Below are 21,868 nucleotides of genomic sequence, written 5' to 3'. Positions count from 1 at the left end.
AAAATGTCAGATGGATAGCCAACAGAAGACAACTAATGCAAAATGACCAGGAAAGTTTAGAACAGACAGCCATGTTCAAGGAGAGGCGATTCAGTACACAGAAACAAACCGGGAAGGTTGCACAACTACAATTGACACATGGCTAGTAGACTAAATATGAAGTTTGGATGATATTAGTGTGAAAAAAATATTTCTCTAATATTGATCATTGAACTAGGGAGATGACACTGTATAGCCAGACGGATGGCTCCTGGAACGTTACAATGATACCAGATGTATCTCTAACTAAACCTTCAAGTTCAATATGTATATGAAAGAAAGCCTGAAAACACAAGAGGGGCAGTAAAAACTGTACAAATCTTGGGATTAATAGGCATGCAAAGACTGAAGCTACTAAAAGATGCTGAGAGGAGTAGGGAAAATGTTTAGTGAAAAGGTAGTTATTATAGAGCTACATAGAAGGGAGTTCAGCCTAGATGTTAAAGTTACAGAAGACTTGTGGGCAAGTGAGCAACTCTCTACCATGGGAGACGGTCCAGGTGTATTACTTCAGATATGGTTAAGCAGAATTGATGATGTTGCCATTTTTAGATTGTAAGATAACCTTTTCTCTGAAAAGCTTATGTACTGGCACTACATGAGACACTGTTAGCTCTTAATTATATTATGTAGGCCAAATAATCATTGAATCATAGGACCGGAAGGGACCTTGAGAGGTCATCTAGTCCAGTCCCCTCCACTCATGGCAGGACTAAGTATTATCTAGACCATCCCTGACATGTGTTTGTCTAACCTGTTCTTAAAAATCTCCAATGATAGAGATTCTACAACCTCCCTAAGCAATTTATTCCAGTGCTTAACCACCCTGACAGTTAGGAAGTTTTTCGTCATGTCCAACCTAAACCTCCCTTGCTGCAATTTAAGCCCATTGCTTCTTGTCCTATCCTCAGAGGTTAAGAAAAATAATTTTTCTCTCTCCTCCTTGTAACAACCTTTTATGTACTTGAAAACTTATGTCCCCTCTCAGTCTTCTCTTCTCCAGATTAAACAAACCCAATTTTTTCAATCTTTCCTCATAGATCATGTTTTCTAGACCTTTAACCATTTTGTTGTTCTTCTCTGGATTTTCTCCAATGTAAGTGGGTTTTCTAACCTTATACGAGATAGGATTTAAAGTTTAGTATTTCTTCTTGACTTGGTTAGATTTAAAATACTATAAAAAAGCCAAACATAAGGCCACAAAAGGTACCTTTCTTTTTTTTAATAGCATAGTCTCATCATTTTTTGCCTATTTATTTCCTCCTCAACTCCCAATAATGCTGATGGCTCTGCTCAGATAAGGGTAGATGAAGTGATGGAATTTGCCCAACTAATGAAAATTCAACTACAGAGTTTCTGTGTGTTGTGTTTGATTCAGGAAATATCAGCTGAGAAGAAAAATCAGTTAAGTGTTTGTATTCATTTTGTTCAAGAATGCAAACTACAAAAATATTGCTTTTTGTTTATAACCAAGAATGGACTAAGTGAATTTGTGGGCCTGATTCACAGTCTCTAGCATTCTTATTATTATAATCAGAGTTTAGTAAGTAGGAGGTAGTGAAATGCACAAGGTTTTCTAGTGATAGTTTGACATAACTATTTAGCATTAAAATATCTACTCTGGAAATGAAGAGCAAGCAGTTCTATATGCTATTACTAGTGAAATAATGTTTCCCTTGAACGGAATCAAAACCACCAACCTAAAATAGTTTGTGTGCCTTCTGTGTCAGTAGTTAAACCCCTACATCAAACATAAATAGGCAAAACACTAAAACTTAAGCATAGATATGCAGACGGCACAAATAAAATCTATCCTCCATGCAGATAATTCTCTAATTTTCTAATAAAAAAATCATAGCCTTGTTAAAAAACTAAGTAACATACTAAACTTATTACTGTCCACTCCCAATTAAACTACTTATGTGCTTTTTCCTGTTCCCTGCCCCATCCCTGTGATTATCAAAATATTAATGTGAACAAGAGATTTTCCCTTCGTAACCAGTCTCAGAAGCTACATGATATTCAGACCGAGATTTGATCTGGATTAACTTCATCAGGACAGTGTGGTTGTAGTACCTGAACAGGTAGGTGATCTTCTCTGATGAGGGAAGCATATATTGGCAAGATGAGAATCTTTTTCCTGAAAATAGAGTCTCATTTAAACCTGCCCCTATCACCATCTGACAGTCTCCATTCTACTGATCATATTAGTTTTAGAAGAAGTTCAGAATCCACCATCTTGGCAAATAGGTGTTTCAAAATTAAAAGAGAAAGGAATGGGATTTAAAAGGAATCAGAATAGAAAGTGTTTTTCCAAGAATACTAATAAAATATTTTTCATAACCTTTTAACATTTAAGTTGAATTCTGCCATGGCAGCTAGTGTACAGAAACTTAACTCCTTGTGCCAACTTTTCATAATTTAGAACTACAATTCCTGTCAGTGGTTTCTAAAATTCTATCTCCAGTTTACTAGAAATGCCACTTCCAAGTAATCTAGAAAATTAATAATGTTATAGAAAAATGAAGGTAAAAATAATGTATAACTAATGTTTCACAAGGTACATCCCTTTATTTTTGTAATCACAAAATCATGATTTTGTACAGGAATGTGTAAGTGAACATTAATCAATGCAATTAAATTTGTTTAATAAAGATCAGGTAAACATACTACAGAACATATTGTATTGTAAAGAACAAAAATATCGTAACTTTCTGGCCTTGCAGTGCACATTTTAGTGCAAGTATTAAGACACAATAGTGTTCAATTCAGCAAAATATTGCAGAATATCATGCCACAGTCCACTTCAAAGAGGGTCAGGACATGCAGCTTGTTAATAAAATGCTGTAGCATATAAAAAAAGACATGGTAATTCATAAAATATATAGTGGTTTATTTGAACGATTTTAAAGTGATTTCACTGTGGAATTTAGCTTAACCGGGACAAACATCCAAAGTGTCTTCTGGTTTGGAATATTCTCCTTTCTAGGCAATGGCTTTGGCTTCAGGTAGGAATGCCTCCCAGTATTTTATCAGCTTGAGGAAAAGGAAGAAAAAAAAGAAAAAAAAAGAAGTTCAGCATTTTCCAAAAGCACATTTTCTGCCAACGTGGCAATTGCAGGAAAGCACCTAGTAGTAATGTTTACATAAATCCATTCGTTACTATGGAGTAATCTCTAAAAGTTGACACTTCAGTCATTTGTCTTTACACAATAAGCATGCATATATTTACAAAAGTAGCTCTCCTCTAGGCAGATTTCCCACTCCACTTCTAGCTAATGTGATGGGGTGAAATACTTTGAAAGAATTTGGATTGATGTAAAATGGAGGATTAGGATACGTTACATGTAATGAGAAAGAAGGTTTTCCATCTGAAATAGCATTTATACATTACTCACATGGGAACTGAACCTACTCTTAACGTAATTTTACTGTTGTTTGACATTCAGCATTTGTATCTGTCAGGTGAATAAACTAAAATCCAAACACTCAATTTCTAAAACTAAAATAGACACCCCTTCCATAATAATTTATAAACACTTCACTCTATGGCTAAAAAAATTCCATGCTTCCAATTTTACTTTTGAGATTATGAAGCATATAAGTGTCTTGAGTGAGAGTACCTATATTATCTTATAGTTTTTGCATACAAGTCCAATGTGGCTGTTTCAAGAAAAAGCAAACTTTCTACAGCCCATCCACACGTGAATAAATTACTTCAGTTAATCAGTGATAGAAAAAACAAGACTAGGAGCATTTTTCTCCCCCTGTAAATATATTGAAGCGAAGTTAAAATAAATAAATAAATAAATAAATAAATAAATAGGTTACCAGTAGTAACATGGATGAAAGACAGCACCAATATTCATATAAGTGTGGTTCTGTCTCCTTCCCACCCCTCCAATGCGGTCAGTTTTTAATTTTACAAAATTTTACTAATACCATTTATCATTGAAAAATTCTCATAGTCAGAGCTTCATTTTAGGTTAGTAACAAAACCCTTGGAATGAGTTCCACAAAGTTTAGCTTACCTGCTGTTGTGTTTGCACTAATGATTCTAAGTACTTGATAATAACAGTTTTAAAGTCTTTCACTCGTTCCTTCTGTTAATAAATGAAATAGATTAATTCTGGTAGATTAACATAAATAACCGATTTTTTAGAATGCCATATTGCTATTATATCCTTACAGCAAATGAAAATGTCACTGAATTTGTAAAACAGTTATACATGCCTCAAATCTTCCCACTTCTTTGCGTATGGTTTTGGAGATCTGTTCAAAGTCTCTCTCCCCTTGCTGAACTTTTGTCTCCCACTGGCAAAGGAAAAACGTGCATAGATAAGACATTATGTTACTCATTCACATACCTAGAATAAATAGACAGTTCTAGCTATAATCTACCAGCACTAATAAATTAAGGAGAGAAAGCATTTTATTTCAACAAAATGCTATTTGCTTGAAGCTGAAAAGTAAGAGTATTTAATTTAAATTTGACAAAGAAACATTTTAGGGAAACTCAAGGTAGTGGCCATGTCAATCCAACTATATTTTACACTGAGGAATGCCAAAAAATGCTGTTATTTAACAATATCTCCTCCTTTAGAGCTGATTATACAGACTTGAAATTTTTGTTAGCAAGAGCCCATTATTCACAGCAAACTCTTCCTATATCAGTTAAAACATTCTTTAGTGAAACCTTTGATGGCACTGTCTGTAAAAGGAGCATCCAACTAAACTAAATTACCTAAAAAGTTACTTTTTAAAAACCTTAAGTTGTCATACTTAGTAGCATGCCATTAATATTTCACTGCCACATACAGCCTGGTTCAGGATCACAAGTTATCCCTAGCTTACGGAGAAAGCTCCATAAGAATGGCCATACCGGGTCAGAACAAAGGTCCATCCAGCCCAGTATCCTGTCTGCGGACAGTGGCCAATGCCAGGTGCCCCAGAGGGAGTGAACCTAACAGGTAATGATCAAGTGATCTCTCTCCTGCCATCCATCTCTACCCTCTGACAAACAGAGGCTAGGGACACCATTCCTTACTCATCCTGGCTAATAGCCATTAATGGACTTAACCCCCATGAATTTATCTAGTTCTCTTTTAAACCCTGTTATAGTCCTAGCCTTCAGAGCCTCCTCAGGCAAGGAGTTCCACAGGTTGACTGTGCGCTGTGTGAAGAAGAACTTCCTTTTATTTGTTTTACACCTGCTGCCCATTAATTTCATTTGGTGGCCCCTAGTTCTTATATTATGGGAACAAGTAAATAACTTTTCCTTATTCACTTTCTCCACATCACTCATGATTTTATATACCTCTATCATATCCCCCCTTAATCTCCTCTTTTCCAAGCTGAAAAGTCCTAGCCTATAATCTCTCCTCATATGGATCCCGTTCCAAACCCCTAATCATTTTAGTTGCCCTTCTCTGAAGCTTTTCTAATGCCAGTATATCTTTTTTGAGATTTTGTTGCCCAATCACTTAGTTTTGTGAGATCTTTTTGAAGTTCTTCACAGTCTGCTTTGGTCTTTACTATCTTGAGCAGTTTAGTATCATCTGCAAAATTTGCCACCTCACTGTTTACCCCTTTCTCCAGATCATTTATGAACAAGTTGAATAGGATTGGTCCTAGGACTGACCCTTGGGGAACACCACTAGTTACCCCCCTCCATTCTGAAAATTTATTCCTACCCTTTGTTCCTTGTCTTTTAACCAGTTGTCAATCCATGAAAGGATCTTCCCTTTTATCCCATGACAACTTAATTTACGTAAGAGCCGTTGGTGAGGGACCTTGTCAAAGGCTTTCTGGAAATCTAAGTACACTGTGTCCACTGGATCCCCTTGTCCACATGTTTGTTGACCCCTTCAAAGAACTCAACGTACAGCATTGCCAGATATGGTACCTTGTCCATAACTGCTGTAGTCAGTTTTCAGAATCTGCTCTCTTGCCTGCACAAACTGAGCTACGATGCGCACAGCTGCTGTTGATTGTAAATTGAGACGATAGAAAAAAAGGCTTGCAATTCTCAATGCTTGCAACCTATTACACTTTCATACAAAGAGGCATCAGGTTTTGAGAAACATTCAGAGGTTGAGATTGACAAATTTAGTTTCAAGGTGTAACTGAAGCATGGGGATCCGCTGCCTGGTACAATCATCTTCCTATAAACCAACCAACAGGTCAAACATACCAAAAATTTAGAAAGTTCAATCTATATTAGGTTGCCAACAAGAAAATACTATTCCCTCTCCCCAGATAATTCTATAAAAAAGGTGATATTCAGTACAAAGACCATAGCAAATGATGCACTGCAATATATTTTGCATCAAGGAACAATGCTTGAACAGTTTTATAACTGGAGATATACAGCAAAATAAAAAAAAAGTTAACATTTAAGTACATTTATTCTAATTTCCCTTATCTTTACTGTTCAGATGCCCATTCTGACATGGAATAGGCAATAAGCCACAACAGAACGTGCTTCAGTAGGCTATTGATGTACACCTCAAGGGAGATTCTATGCTGTGCCTCTAAGTGGTGCACTACAGAATTCAAAGCTTAGAGTGCAGTGTTTGGCTTTGAGCCACCTTTGCACCATCCCTCTCCTGGGCTGCTCTGGAGAGACCCCCAGCATTAATTTAGGGCTTGCCTAGATGAAGTTAGTGCATACGAAGCTGGAGTGTAAATCTATAGTGCACTAGCATGCCCCACAGTAACTGGCTGTGTAAGGTCAATGCACTCTAGTGTGCGGTAGCATGGTCCACATGACCAGTTAAGTGTGTGGCATGCTAGTGAGCTGTAGATTTACCCCAGCTTGCCACACACTAGCTTTTCAGACAGACAAGCCCCTAGGCATGCCTGGGGACCTGTCAAGTTATGGCAGCATCCCTGAGCTAACCTATGGGCTGCAGCACTGCCTAGTATCTCAACAGTACTGTATCCCAGTTCCAATACAGATCTTCCACTGCCAGCCCTGCGCTCAGCATGCCCTCTATACTAAGGAGGGGGGGGGGGGGGAAGGGAGGGGCAAGAGAAGGGGTCAGTGGAGGTCAATCTTACAGACATCTTCTACAGTTCCAGGGGAATCCTTCCCTGGTTGGAAATGGAGCTTTTAGGGTCCCTATATGCCACTCCAGCCCTTTTACCTGGTATAAAGGGGCTGAGACACAAGTGAGGATCTTGCCCCTCATGGGCTTCAGCATCATGCCTGGGAAGTTAACAAGGAGTATTAATGCACACTCTGGAGTGGTTTTTAGCTATTTGAGTATGGCTCAATAATCTGAATAAAATTAAATCATCAATATTTGGAATTGTGGTTTCTGCAACAAGTCCTTCTCCTGTGAAGAAATACTTCCTAGTAGGAAAAAGGGAATCCTGCTTTGGGGCCAAGTAGGCCAGCCCTGTCCTTCATCTCCTTTGGTGTAAAATCAATAGAATATTTTAAAAATCTTTTTTGGTGTAATTGGCATAGAGAGTTTCCTCTTTTTGGTAATTAGTTACAATTCACTGTTTTGAGTTTGTGCATGGCAGTGACATCACCAAACTGTCCAGCAGCCATTGAGAACATGACTGTGGACAATCACTAATTCTCCTAAAAGTCAACAACACGCGAGAGCCATTGGGTAGTATAATATTTTGTGGAGAAGGCCAAGTTCTATTTGTAAACTTCCTCAAGTCTAATAGGCAAAACACTGTGAAAGTGCAGAAAAGACAAAGCAGCTTGTGATTAGCGACCAATGAAGCAGCCAAACAAAACAACTGTGAAGATTTTAAGCTCTATTATGCAGTGATGTTTTCCCACAATTGGATGACAAAGCTGGTACACACTCTTTTAGAGTATGTGTATTAATTCAAATTTTAAAAAAATTGTCCTACCTCTTCAATTTCCTTGGTGAAGCATGACAGAAAAAGTGTATAAATTATGACAAACTTCAACATGTTATATTTAAGTACTTTTACTGAAATTATACCATTTTTTTATATATATATATAAATATATATAAAGGCAGAAACGTTGCACCAATAAGGAAAACATGGAAATAGTCTTTTTAAATTGACTGTAGCGATACATTTTAGTTTTAGAAGCCAGAAGCCAGTCATTTGACTGCATAGAAGTAAACTGACTCAATCAGTAAAGAATGTTTTTGTCCCCCTCCTCCCCCCTTCTGTAAGAGAGAACAAAAGCACCTTACAGATTTCATATTGGTGTAACAATTGTGCACATTTTATATTTAATTAATATCATTCCTTTTAACAATTTCAGTAAACATGGAAAATAGCAAATGTGTAAGTGATTTATAAATAAAAATCCATATAAAAGTAGTGCATAATGCTGATGAATGAATCAATGGAAAATTTAGGCCTTCAGAATATAAATAGGTAGTCAGGCGTTCAACTTAATGATTACCTCCTTTATCTCATCTTTAGCTTGCTGCAGTTTATCAGGTTTGTTGGCAAGTTGGAGCTTTGCTTCAGCCTCACGTTTTTTCTGTAAAGTGACCTGAGCATCTTGCCATTTCTGCCAACATTTCATTCGATGATCTAACACACCCTGTAAGTGTAATAATGCAACAGAAATTATTTTTTTTTTAAAGTATCATGTTAACTATGGCAATGTGCTGCAAAATTAAAGAACAGGAAATGACTGAGTAAGACCTACTCTGCATCAGATATCTTGCAAACGTCTCCCAATCCAACTGTCTTAATTTTTCTAATACAGTTATTATGAAAAGTATCTGACTACTGCAGAATGAAGTCCTCCATATATCCACAGACTAAGGCGTACATGCAAGGGGTCATCTCCTGTGAACATACAGTTTAGTCTCCATACCCATTCAGTCCTTTCTCTCTCTCCCAAGTCTGTTGACAAGGCTGCCAATTAAGGAGGGCTAGTCTTTAACACTAATCTGTTAGAATCTGCATTTAGGCCACTGATTTCGTTTTTATAGACCACTCAGCTGTCTGGTAATATGTTTTGGTGGAAACAGATCAAAGTAGTAAGAATTAAGTTTTAAGTGTTCATAAGCTTAAAGTAATTTCTAAACCAAAACATAACTTCTGATAAAATGCTGAAAGATACATCCAGATAAATTAGTGTTGAAACACTCTCTTACATCCCCAACAAGTAATCAAAAGCTACTGGTACCAGATAGCACAGTTTACACCCTCACTGAACACTCCTACAATGCTTTTTAAGTTCTAATAGAGCTAAATTTGATATTTTGTGTCTCTGGCATCTCACATTAAGGCCTCTAGGCACATAAAAAAAATCTTTAAGACAAAAGTACAGACCCGTAACTCCTGTGTTCCACTACAAGTTAATATTTTATATACCTGAATATAATAAGCACACCATGCTGAACAGTACAATGTCCTTATACAATAAACACACTTCCTAGGACTATCATTCACATATATAAATTCTCCATTTAAGTGTATACAATGTTTGGGATGTTGGAGAACCCGAATTTGATTAATCCACATTACACAACAGTTTATATAGTGGGATGCCTCAATATTGGAAGAGGGGGATTTCTCCCTAGTGATTTTCAACGCTAGCTTGAAGTCACAGCTCTCCTTGTAACAGTTCTGCATTTACTTTCCCTTCTATTGCCCATGCATTCTTAGCCTGTGAAGAAATTGCGACTTTCAACATAAATCCTGTCTTCCAGCAAGATAAACAGGTTGCATTTTTAAAACAGGGCTTACTTTTACTGCAGCAATAAGACGAATGTAGTCACCGAGCAGTTCTGAGAACACATAGAAGTCAGCAAAAGCTTGTTCTTGATGTAACTGGTCTATTTTCTCCTCAACTTCTGCAAGCTGAGACAAAGCTCTAGATAAAGCAGTGTGGTCCTCAGAGTTACCTAACATGGCAGCACTTTTAGCGAAGGCAGCTGTGTTGGCTGAAAGCTCTGAAAGACAAGAGCAAAATTCAGTGTGAAAGTTTTTCAGACGTTACTCCTGGGGGGAAGTCTGAGCCACTGTGCATAATTCATGTCCCCCTGCAGATTTTTTTCCCCCCTCCAAGAATATAGATTCTGCTGGAGAGACGCTGCAGTTATAGCTTTTGCACATCAAGGTCTGCTGTGGAGCCAGAAGAGAGGACAGCCAGCTGGTGGAGAGGGAGGCAAAGAGGCTGCATTCCTCACAGCGGGACCAGGCGAGGAAGCACGGGATGGATGGAGCAGGGCACATGGGGTTGCTGGGTAGTCTCAGACTGTGGTTCAGAAAGGCTAATGTGTGTGTGTGTGGAGGAGCAGGGAGACAGACTGGGACATGGATTCAGGCAGGGCCAGATTAACCTTTTCTGAGCCCGGTGCCAAATATATTTGTGGGTCCCTTCTCAGTGTGGGCCTGGCGCGACAGCACCACTGGTGCCATAGTAAATGCGATACTGCCAGGATGGGGATGAAAACATTTATTCAAAAACATAATAAGATATTTGAAGCCACACTTGATTGAGACCTCCACTTGGCCCATAGATAAACTGGGCTAGCATCCATATACCCAGAATACTCTTGAATTTGGTTTGTGTGGGAGGGGGTTATTTGTTAGTTTGTCTTTTTTGTTTAAGCACTCAGGGCCTGCTTGGGGCCCTGAACACAAGTGCTTAATTAGTACACTTATGAGCCATATTAAGCCCGAATGTAGCAGTCAGTGGAGTAGCACCTGCATCTCCACACCACCATCTTCTCCACCCAAAGTTATGTTTCGTAAATACATTTTTTGAAAGCTGCATTTTCTACTTTGATACAATAATGTTTACAAAACTTTTTAAAAAGCTAGTTTCTTTAGCCTATTTCTCCCTTTGCCTCACCACCCCTCATGACTTCAAGTGAAACAGTAAAATTACTGGGGAGGAAAATTGCTGGTGCCCATCTTTTGCAGGGAGAAAGGGCCACAGAGATGCACACACATTACCACAAAGGCTACCACAATCCAGCCTCAAACACCTACTCAAACCTTCACATCTGGGCTCTTCTCCCATCCCTCCTACTGTCCTCACTCCACCCAACTAACCCCTACTTTCACACAAAGGCTTTCCTCAATCTCCCTGCTACTGCCCCCACACACTTTCACCCCAGGGCTATCATCTCTCTCCTTTCTGCTGCCACCCCGCAGCCAACCTTCCACCTTCAACCCAGACTCTCTCCTCCCTCTGCCCCCCCACACCCAACCCCCACCTTCAACGCTGACTCTCCTTGCCCTCTGCCCCATCAACCCCCACTTTCACACTCCGCTTCTTCTATCCCCCCCACAGAGTCACCGCCAACTCCCCCATTGCACCTGGATTTGCCCCACAACTGTCCCTTTCCCCCCAAAACTGTGCTGCACCCCCTCCCCAGAGTGCGGGGGGGAACGCATTTCTGGACATTCCCACTGGCAGGGGGTGTGGCAGCCAGCACTACCCAGCCCAGCTGTCACCGCCCCTCTGGCTCCTGGGGACCACAGACAACCACTCCCCATCTCCGCGCCATGAAGCTGCAGGATCGAGTCAGTGCCCAGGAGCCCACAGCCAGGCATCAGGGTTGCCAGGGGGCTGCACGCTGGGAATCACAGCATCACAGCTACCCTCTGCTCTCCACCACCCCAGGATAGTGGTGGAGACACAGGGGTGGGGGAGCAAGCCAGGAGCCCCCATCCTGTGCCCCATGGGAGAGGGAGGGTGCAGCGGGATCAGCGCCAGGAACCTTCTTCCTGAACCAGACCATTTCCTTGCTGGCAGCGTGGCGCAGGGCATTCTGGGACTAGTAGTGCAACTGGCAACGCAGGTTCCAGGGCCCCAGCGGAACACAGCGGCGTGCAAACTACAATTCTCAGTACATCCTGCAACTGCCAGTCCCTGTTGTGCCTGAGCACTTCACTCCCTGGGCTGCTGAGTGTTTCAGTCATTGCTGGGAAGTTGCTGACTCTTCTGTGGCCAGGGCTGGATTAACCCTTTGTGGGCCCCTTCCAAGTGTGGGCCTGGTGCCACCGGAGCCATTGTAAACCCGGTACTGGGCTCAGGAGCAAGTGGGGAGACAGCACTAAGCCAGGGGCTGAATGGGAGGGGGGCTGCAGGGACACATGGGGACGGGGGCAGATATGCCTGACTAAATGGGAGAGGGTAGGGGTTAACCCCAGGGTCTGCATGAGGGAGGCTCCCCAACTCCCTAACAATCCCCCCACAAAAATAAACTCTGTTCCATACTTCTCCTACCCACACCTAACAACCCTCCAGGTTCACTCCCAGGCTCCTTCCCTCTCCGTCAGCTCCTCCATTACCCCTGATTCCCCTAAGCCTTTGCACTGCTTCTGAGGGGTGCAGGAAATACATTTCTGTATTGTAGTTTAAATGAATTACTCAAAGTTCTGTATTAATATGCCTAGTAAAGAATCTATTTGTCAAAAGACATTTCCTGAATCTTTTTTTTTTGGTCTGTATTGTTACAGACATGCTTGTTGACAGGTATTTTGAAATACATTACCAAAATAATTGGAACTGGCATGATTATATTGTGTTATTTTGACAAATAAAATATGCAGAGTTTTAAAATATTGTGTGCAGAATTTTTAGGTGCAGAATTCCCCAAGGAGTAAGTAAGTAGTATTCTGGTTTCTTCCTAGAGTTTATAATGAGGCTACAAATTACCCATTAGAAAGGATAGATTATCAAAGACTGGTTCTTGAGACAAGACCACCCAGGTTCCCCAGAGATAGGCCTGTGTTTAAAATAATTCAACTTTCCATCTAAATACAATTCTGAAAATATATCTACACTTATAACTTACCCTTTTCAAAGCTTGTGAGAAAACAAAGCATACATAGCGAGAACAAAAACAAGGCACTGAGAAATAACCATATACAGGGGGTTAAGTACTGCCCTTTCTCTGCAGCAAAACTCATGTCAAGGAGTATGGTGCATCAGGATCAAGTATATAACTCTAAGTGGAAGAAATCGTTAAGTACTGGGGCTGGAGAAAGTGAGGAAACTAAAAGGTTTCCATTTCTGTGCTTTGGCCTGAACTGTATACATTCAAATATTTCTCTTAAGCAAACGAATCAGGATGAAGATAAAACATTAATTTTTTTGAGAGACAGTTATGGATCCTAGAACTCCAAATTTAAAATTCAAAACAAAATTCAAGATAACGGTAAAAACATTAGGCTCAAACGCCCAAGCATTGGCCTGTGAAGGCCAGCCCTTGTGTCTAGCCTCTAATCCTGTTCTGTAAAATTCTACTCCTGAATTATGAGTAAAAAAAAATCTTTGATTATCGTCTGTGTCCTGATGTATTCTGTGGAATTGACCCTCTGCTGCAGAACTATGCTACAAGGGAAATGTGTAGCTGAGTGTGGCTATGCTCCCCACTTCCCTGGCACACACAGGGGAAAGGAAGCCAGGGCCGCCCAGAGGATTCAGGGGGCCTGGGGCAAAGCAATTTTGGGGGCCCCTTCCATAAAAAAAAAAAAAGTTGCAATGCTATAGAATACTATATTCTCGTGGGGGCCCCTGCGGGGCCCGGGGCAAATTGCCCCACTTGCCTCCCCCCCCCCCCCCCCCGGGTAGCCCTGAAGGAAGTTCTGAGCTAGGCTGACTGGACAACACTGCAAGAACAAAGACCCAGTGAATGGAGCCAGGCTGCCTGGAGAGTAAAGCAAAAACTTATGCTCAAAAATGCTCAACTTAAAATATGTCTTTACTAGTTTTATATAAATAAGAAAGTTCAGCTATGAAGCACAGATGCACATGTTTGGAAACAGGGTGGAAAGTAATGAAGTTATTTCATAAGACAATAAATTAACACTGACATTGAGTTTAAGGGTACTTGCTGCAAAATACACGTTGCCTCCTCCTCATCCTCCACCCCCAATTATAATCTTCTCATGGTAAAGGGCGGGCAAGTCAGTTTTCTGTTTTAAAAGGCTGCCATAATCATATGGGTGGCGCCTTTGTAATTAGGTGCACCTACATCAATATATGAAAGATGACCTACTTGCAGTATAAAATGAACCCAGTAAAAGTTTATTATATTACAACATTATCTTCAAAAATACTTACACATTTTTATGTTTAATTTTCATGTTTAATTTTATGCAAATCATTTTAAATAATAATGCTGTATCGAGTTAATTCGTACAAACAGGATTCGATAAACAATTGCCTATGTGCATGTTAGCTTATGTCACAGGTAATCCATTTGGAAACTTGACAAAACTTACAACTAAGGTAACAATGGATTGTAAAAAGCAGCACCACATAAACAGGGCCAATGATAACAAATGTTTGTAATTTTAAAACTCGTTTTCCTTCTTCTTTTCAGGTATTTAAATAAATACATGTATCTATGGCTTTTTCAAAAAATAACTTTGGTAGTTATTGAAATTCTAGCAGCCACTGATCACACTCCCTATATAGTACCAAAGCAAGTTTCCGTTTTCATGTGTTCATAGCATCCTGAAATATTTATCTTTAGGGCTGAAGTTTTAACGCCATCTCTGCCTGAAGATCAACATTTTTTTTTTAATTTTTTTTTTTTTAATTTTTCAACATGAGCAAAATTTCCTCATTTGAGATTTAGGAAAGCAATTTAAGATAAAATTTCACACTTCCAATTGTGGAAAAAATATTAATATAGGGTTACAGCAAAATGACTAGTTTGAAATTTGGCACAAGGACTAGTGTACATTTGGTAAAAGTTTTGAAACTGAAGTCCACCAATTTTTCAGTCACTTAGCATGCTCTGTAGACACTCTGTTAATGTTTGCCTTGAGTTTAATAAAGTCCTTTCCCATTTGACACCACTGTCTATTCTTAGCAGGCCTAACCAGCAGGTTAGGCAGGCACAGTGCCAGCGTTATGGGATGCATGAGGAAGAATACACATCATTAAAGAATTTTCCAGTGTGTTAATCAGGGACAAAGATTCTGTATTTTGTGTTTTCACATCTATCTGGAGTTTTGCTGCATTCTCAAATGTTACAATGTGCTGTAAACTAAGATTTTACTGTCTTAAAAAGGTTATGTTTCTATCTTTCTGTTAGGGAGACGTAGCTGATAATCTAAAACTGATACTCTGTAGCACTATTAAGCCCAGTACACAAAAAACCTGTCTGGCTAAAGAGCTGCAATGGTTTAAGCTAGCCCTTCTCTATCCCATTCATTTGATAAGACAAAAAAAAATAAAAAAAAAATCAGCTACTGACAATTTTTACTTTTAAAAGACAAATTAAATGCCATGATGACTTATTCTCAGTACAGTTGGCTTAATGCAAGGGTTAGTTTCAACAGCAGCATTTATCTGACCATGTTGCACGTATATTTACGTAATAATTTTTATTCTCATTTTGTTTAAATGTGTAAATTCATAATCTTGCTTTTTACACTGTAAACTATACATTTTAAGACATACAGGATGCACAACAAAGCATTTCTTGACCTATCTTACCTACACAGTCATTTTGCATCAACTGTTAAAACTTCAACCTTGTTCTAAAACAAATATGTCCTTTGTAATTGCTTTAGCTTTACCTGTACCTGTACCTGTAAGGATGACTGTTAAGAATAGAATTGGTAATCACCTGTAGAATAAACTTGTTTATCACCCATGTTTTGTACCATCAGTGCACAGTTCACTCTTGCAAAGCTTGTACTAATCAAACAAGTCTTCTTGAGAAAAGAATCCAATGGTATAATCAATATAGCAACCTTTAAAAATTCCCTTTTTAATGGGTATAATAGGAATTGTATACATTTGGGATAATAAAATGTAAGTTGAGGGATACAAAAGAAGTTCCAAAATGTTTGATAAGTTTAAATAAAATAATAAAGGAATTTTAAATTGGAAAGTTAGTGTATGTTTTGTATTAAACCACAGTATACTCTGAGTCTCTGGCTAACTTACCTTGTATTAGTTGCAAGTCTATAGTAAAAATCAGTTTAACATGGATATGAAATAGTTTGTTTTAATAAAATATTTTAACTCCTGGGCACTAAAATTAACACCCACATTAAAACAAAACCTACCTTTTCTGTGGCAGACCAAGGCTTCTACACTGGCATGAAGTTTCCTAAGTTGCTGATCCAGATTCTCAAATTGTTGCTGTTTTTCCTCAAACCACTGGCAAAAGATAAAAAAAAAACAAGCAGTACAAATTACGTTACCAATAACAAACTACATTCCTTGTTTTAAAGGAACAAATTAACCATGTACAACCATGGTGGTCAACTGATGCAGCTGAGAACCCAAGCCAATAAAGTAAATTAATATCCCATTTTCTACTCCTTCAGCCTTAAAATGCAATTGTTGAGCCTCATTAATTTGTCTCATTATTCAAGTCGAAAAATCAGCTCTTACTGCATCCGATTCATTCATCTTGATTGTCATTTTGTTGACAGCGTCGGCAGCCTTGTTCACCATCCTCAATATTCCTGCTCCACTCAGAGCCTGGGTGTTAACTGCTCTCGGCAGCTGGAATTGAATGACAAATAAGGGCAAACAAACCGGTTAAAAGGCTGGAGGTTTAACTGGGCACAAGAGGGACTGAAAAGGATGTAGTGTTTTCTTCACTCTCATACATTTCAATATAGTAGAACCTAATTTCTCAAATTTACTACTTTTACATTCTCAGAGGAAAACTTAAAAATATAGACTTTCCATTTGCTTTTCTTCTGTACCTTTACATTTAGATGGAACAAACACCCTATTTGTCAAAAGTTGTTACGAAATAGCCAAAGGCCTTAACTGGCCACCTATGTGCTATAGAGAGCAAACTGCTACTAAAGAAACAGACAGAAAAGCTTAGATATAGTATAAAACGATAAATACATTGAGATGCTATAATAATATTTCAGTACATTATGAAAATCTTTCAGATCGTATCTTGGTCGTGTACAAATGAGCACACTGTATTTGTGTACATTAATTTCTAAATGTAAGTTAAGTCTTGAAACCTACCTCTCACAGGAATGTCATGAGAATTAGTATTTAAGTTATCCAGTAATGATGCACATGTCAGTGATGGGATTCTTTTGGTATGGTTGGGGTAACATGACTAGGATAATGACGTGGGCTTATTAAACAAGTATTACAGCAGATACATTATGTGCATCCATAAAACTGACTGTTGTCATATATACAGATTTTTTAAGTGTATTTAATGCTTGTGAAATGTGCTAGATTGGTCACCAGTGCTATCAAAGTCCTCTATCCACAGAACAGATATAGTATGGCCAACAGCAGCGCAAACTTCTCCATATTACCCCCACCAACAAACCTCAACCTTGACGTCAGGGGAATCCCATCTAGGGGTTACAGGTGAGAGGATAATTTTGTTTCCATGACAGTTTAAACCCTCAACTCTCTGCTGAAAGCAGCCAACAGCAGTGCCATGTGTATTTTAGTGACTTGGATATTTGTCCATCTGGAGCTGGGAAGAACAATTTATTTCCCATAAACTAGTGAGCAGTCAGGTAACTTCAGAGTCACTACTGACCTAATCTACATTTTAATAAGAGGTAAAGGCAAGAGACTCTGTAGCTCATTGTTTTTGTACCTTGAGACATCTTATCCCACTGAAGATATAATCTAATCTTAGTGCACAAGAAATTATGGGACTAAGTCTCCATATCTAAAGATGAGAATATATTACTTTGTATAAAGTACCATTATTAACTAGAGAACAAATAGGAGAACTTAAAAAACAAAAAACAAACTAAAAAAAAAAAAACCACGTAAATACCTCAGAACTTTCCAAGAACTGCCTTAAATCAGGATCCTGTAACAAGGTTGGGTGTTTCACTGTTCGTTGTAGATACCTATGATTTTAAAGATTAAAATATTAGATAACTTAAAACAATTTAGTGCTCCTGACAGCACTGGAAATGTCCTTATCCACGGAGCAAGCAGCGTGCAAGCTTCCCTTAATCATTCTGCCAATATGCTCAAGCCCCCTGTTGTGGAGGAATCACCTCTAAGGGTTAGAAGATAGTTCAGTCTCCCTGCCCCTTCAATCCTTTGCCTCTCTGCTGTGACTTACAATCATGTTTGTGTATGTTGTTACCTGTCCCTCCAACCCCCCACCCAACATTTGGTTATCTGCCTGTGCCAACAACTATTATGAAAAATCACTAAGAGAAGTCTTGTTTACATATACCAAGAAGAGAATGTTACAAAACCAAAGCAACTGAAAATGGGAAGACATGGGTATGCTAAAGAAAAGCCAAGAAACCTAAGGAGTACAAGGCAACCAAATTTAGATTCATCCCTTGATGAGTGAAGTTATCAGTAACTGATGAATGAATCTACAGCTCTGATGTTTGCTTTCTTTTGAGAAATTTACTTTTTGCTTTTTCTTGGAACACAAAGATCTATTGCTGCTTGAACAACAGTCTCATGCTATATGTCCTGTCTTGTCCCACGGTCTTTTTTTTTTGTTTTTTTGCCAGTACCTTAGTAAGCCCTTTAGGGCAAGGACCTGTCATGTTTGGCTCTGACTTAACAGTACTACTATACAGCATGCAGTGTAGTTATAAATGAACAATGCCATCTATATTATAGAACAGGTTGGACAAAACCTGTCAGGGATGATCTAGGTTTGCTTGGTCCTGCCACAATCAATATATTTGAAAAGGTAGGAAATCATTAAGGTATAATTCTCGATCAAGTCTCTTTAGTATGGCATCCAACTTAGAATTTTTTTGTTATTTACTTTTTTTTTTTTAGGTTGCAACTGAATTTAAAAAGTAAAATGAATTGACCAGACTTTAGTCAGAAAATTCAGATTGTGTGGATCTGATCCAGCAGCTCAAGAACTGTACAAGCTGCTGGATCAGACTGGGCATACAGAGCCTACTTAGTACATGAATATACCAGGGGAATGCAGTAAATATAAATACACATATTACCTTTCTAGTGCAGCTCTTCTTTTTTCTACAAATTCTGTAGATGATGAATCTTCCTTGCCTACTTTAACCTTGGTCATGCCTTTGAAGAAAATTATGTGATATTGATTTTACATTACCATGAGGCAATCATGAACATAACTGATGTGCTTAGAACTATAAAGGTATTAAAGCTCACTTGAATGTTATGCGTTAAAGTCAAAGTTACATGAAAATCAGCACCAAGGCATACAGAGAAAGATAATGGATACTGTATGCAGTATGTTTTTCTAAAAATTCCCAAACGACAAATTTCTGAAATCAAGTACACTGCTGCTGATAAAAATTTTGGATATTTAAAACAATTTCAATTATAAAAAGTAGGGCTGTCAATCGCAATAAACTCACGTGATTAACTCAAAAAATTTAAATCACGATTAAAAAAATTAATAGTGATTAATCGCAGTTTTAATCATACTGTTAACAGAATACCAATTGAAATGTATTATATATATTTTTGGATGTTTTCCTACCTTTTCAAATATATTGATTGCAATTACAATGCAGAATACAAAGTGTACAGTGCTCACTTTATATTATTTTTTACTACAAATACTTGAACTGTAAAAAAGATAAACAAAAGAAACAGTATTTTTCAGTTCACCTCATAGAAGCATGTCCTCTGGAATGGTGGCCGAAGCATGAAAGGGCACACAAATGTTTAGTATATCTGGCACATAAATACCTTGCAAAACCAGCTACAAAAGTGCCAGGTGAACGCCTGTTCTCACTTTCAGGTGACATTGTAAATAAGAAGTGGGCAGCATTAGCTCCCATAAATGTAAACAAATTTGTTTGTCTTAGTGACTGGCTGAACAAGAAGTAGGATTTAGTGGGTGTGTAGTTCTCTAAAGTTTTATGTTGTTTTGTTTCTAAGTGCAGTTATGTAAAAAAAAAAAAAAAGTCTACATTTATAAGTTGCACTTTCACAATAAAGAGATCGCACTACAGTACTTGTCTGGAGGTGAATTGAAAAATACTATTTCTTTTGTTTTTTTACAGTGTAAATCAACACTAATATAAAGTGAGCACTGTACACTTTGTATTCTGTGTTGTAATTGCAGTCAATATATTTGAAAATGTAGAAAAACATCCAAAAATATTTATAATAAATTTCAGTTGGTATTCTATTATTGTTTAAAGTGCGATCAAAACTGCGATTGATCACAATTAATTTTTTTAATTGTTTGACAGCCCTAATTAAAAAAAAAGATCTAACAGAAGTCAGATGACTTGAAACTTATTAGGAACTCACACTCCACAGAGTTAAGTTGCAACTTCTAAAAAGTTTGCCACTTTATTGAATAGACTACTGTATAGTGTATTTTCTTGCCTTTTTTTTTTTATACTAATTCGGAAGTAAACATGTTTACAAATCCTTGCCATGTAAATATCAGAAACAAAACAATCATTACAAAAGTGAGTTTTTGTTTAAAAAGACATACAATAATATTAGCATCAGATCTCTCTTTTTAGTAGGGTGTTATATTACAGTGACAATCCTTACACCTATGTTACTTCTAGTGATTTTATTAGATTGAGTGATAATTATTTCTAGTGATTTTATTACACTGAGCTCCAATTACATATATTTAACAGAGCAGGCATATCTATCAAATGTTAACATTCAAAAAATTGGACATGTGTCTTTCCCCCCTCCGCGCAGGTGAGTACACTGTCTGAATTTTGACTACATGGTAACCTTATATCTAAGTATCTGTCCTCTAATTTGCTTGGTTTGCAGTTGGTGTGTGAATTTTCCATAATCACCACCTTCCTGTATAGATGGACTATTTTTCTCTCTCAAATGAGAAGGTACCACTAGCTTAGTATGACCATTTCCACTTGGAAGCCCCAAGAAAATGACGAAGTGATCCTTTGGTAACAAACATCACAAATTGCTGAATATTTAGTTACGAATGTCATCCCAATACTCTCTAATGACTGGACATGTCCGCTATATATGCATATAAATTTCCTCTTTCACCACGATTTCTCCAATATCTCACCCCCGCACCCTCCCCCAAGGCCTGCGTGCTGTGAGGTACCACTGAAATGGTATTGTAAAGAAATGTTCTTTTATCATGCTACAGACTGAAAAGAGGACAAGCAATCTCAAGCTCAAACCCAGGGTAATTTGTCTATCCAGATCCTTTTCCCAGCATGTCAGATATGGACTTTATTTTGGTTAGGAAAATTGTCTGCAAAAACCAATATCAATTAGTTATTTTTCTGTTCCTTAATTGATCAGATACCATTGCTTCTATTCAAATGAGATTTCTGTATAAAACAGCTTTTCTATAAAGTTGAGAAACAAAGCCTAACTTGAAAGTACTGGTACAATGGGGGACTGGGCCAGTTAAAGTTGGTTTTGATTTCTAAGTATGTTAGAAAAGTTTCTTTACTGAATAGATGGCCAACCATATGTAATTCTGCATTTTGGCAGGTGTTAGACTAGATGACCCTTGCTGTCCCTTCTAACCCTATGGTTCTATGATTCTGCGATTCCATGGCTCTCCCAATCTGTAAAGCTCTCTGGTTCGTGATTTGGATTAACAATGGATTATTTGCAATGGGCATCACTGGAGAGGAAAAATAGTTTATTTCTAGTTCTATTCCAAATCCAGAGTAGTCTTCACTAAGAGATGTATATACATTTCTGGAAGGTATGACTTTTTATTAATGCCTGGTAACATATCGATATTTTCACTGCCACAATTTTCTTGTTCAATAGTTTGGCTGTATCAGACTCCCCCAATCCACAACTGCTTTGAGCTAACTGTTTTGACAATATCATAGAATATTTCAAACAGCTAATCCATCCTGTTTAATGGCTTTCCTATACAAAGCACTGGTGCTCACTCTTCCTCCCCACCCCACACACACTCCATATAAATTCTAA

The 21,868-nt window shown here is 38.2% G+C and overlaps 1 protein-coding gene across 1 annotated transcript in view; it reads right to left on the bottom strand.

Moving 5' to 3' along the window:
- Window positions 1-2,596: 2,596 nt before the first annotated feature.
- SNX2 (sorting nexin 2) overlaps window positions 2,597-21,868 on the bottom strand; it is a 52,881-nt gene continuing 33,609 nt past the window's right edge. The window contains exons 7-15 of the mRNA XM_065406050.1: window positions 18,931-19,009; window positions 17,766-17,841; window positions 16,382-16,495; window positions 16,051-16,144; window positions 9,751-9,956; window positions 8,450-8,593; window positions 4,273-4,353; window positions 4,071-4,142; window positions 2,597-3,075 (exon numbers count right to left, since the gene is read on the bottom strand). Of these exons, the coding sequence (XP_065262122.1) occupies window positions 3,025-3,075; window positions 4,071-4,142; window positions 4,273-4,353; window positions 8,450-8,593; window positions 9,751-9,956; window positions 16,051-16,144; window positions 16,382-16,495; window positions 17,766-17,841; window positions 18,931-19,009 (917 nt within the window). The 3' untranslated portion in view covers window positions 2,597-3,024. The remainder of the gene's footprint in view (window positions 3,076-4,070; window positions 4,143-4,272; window positions 4,354-8,449; window positions 8,594-9,750; window positions 9,957-16,050; window positions 16,145-16,381; window positions 16,496-17,765; window positions 17,842-18,930; window positions 19,010-21,868) is intronic.

Source organism: Emys orbicularis, chromosome 6 (assembly GCF_028017835.1).
Source record: "Emys orbicularis isolate rEmyOrb1 chromosome 6, rEmyOrb1.hap1, whole genome shotgun sequence".
Classification (NCBI taxonomy): Eukaryota; Metazoa; Chordata; order Testudines; family Emydidae; genus Emys; species Emys orbicularis.
This window is presented reverse-complemented; position numbering and strand designations above follow the sequence as displayed.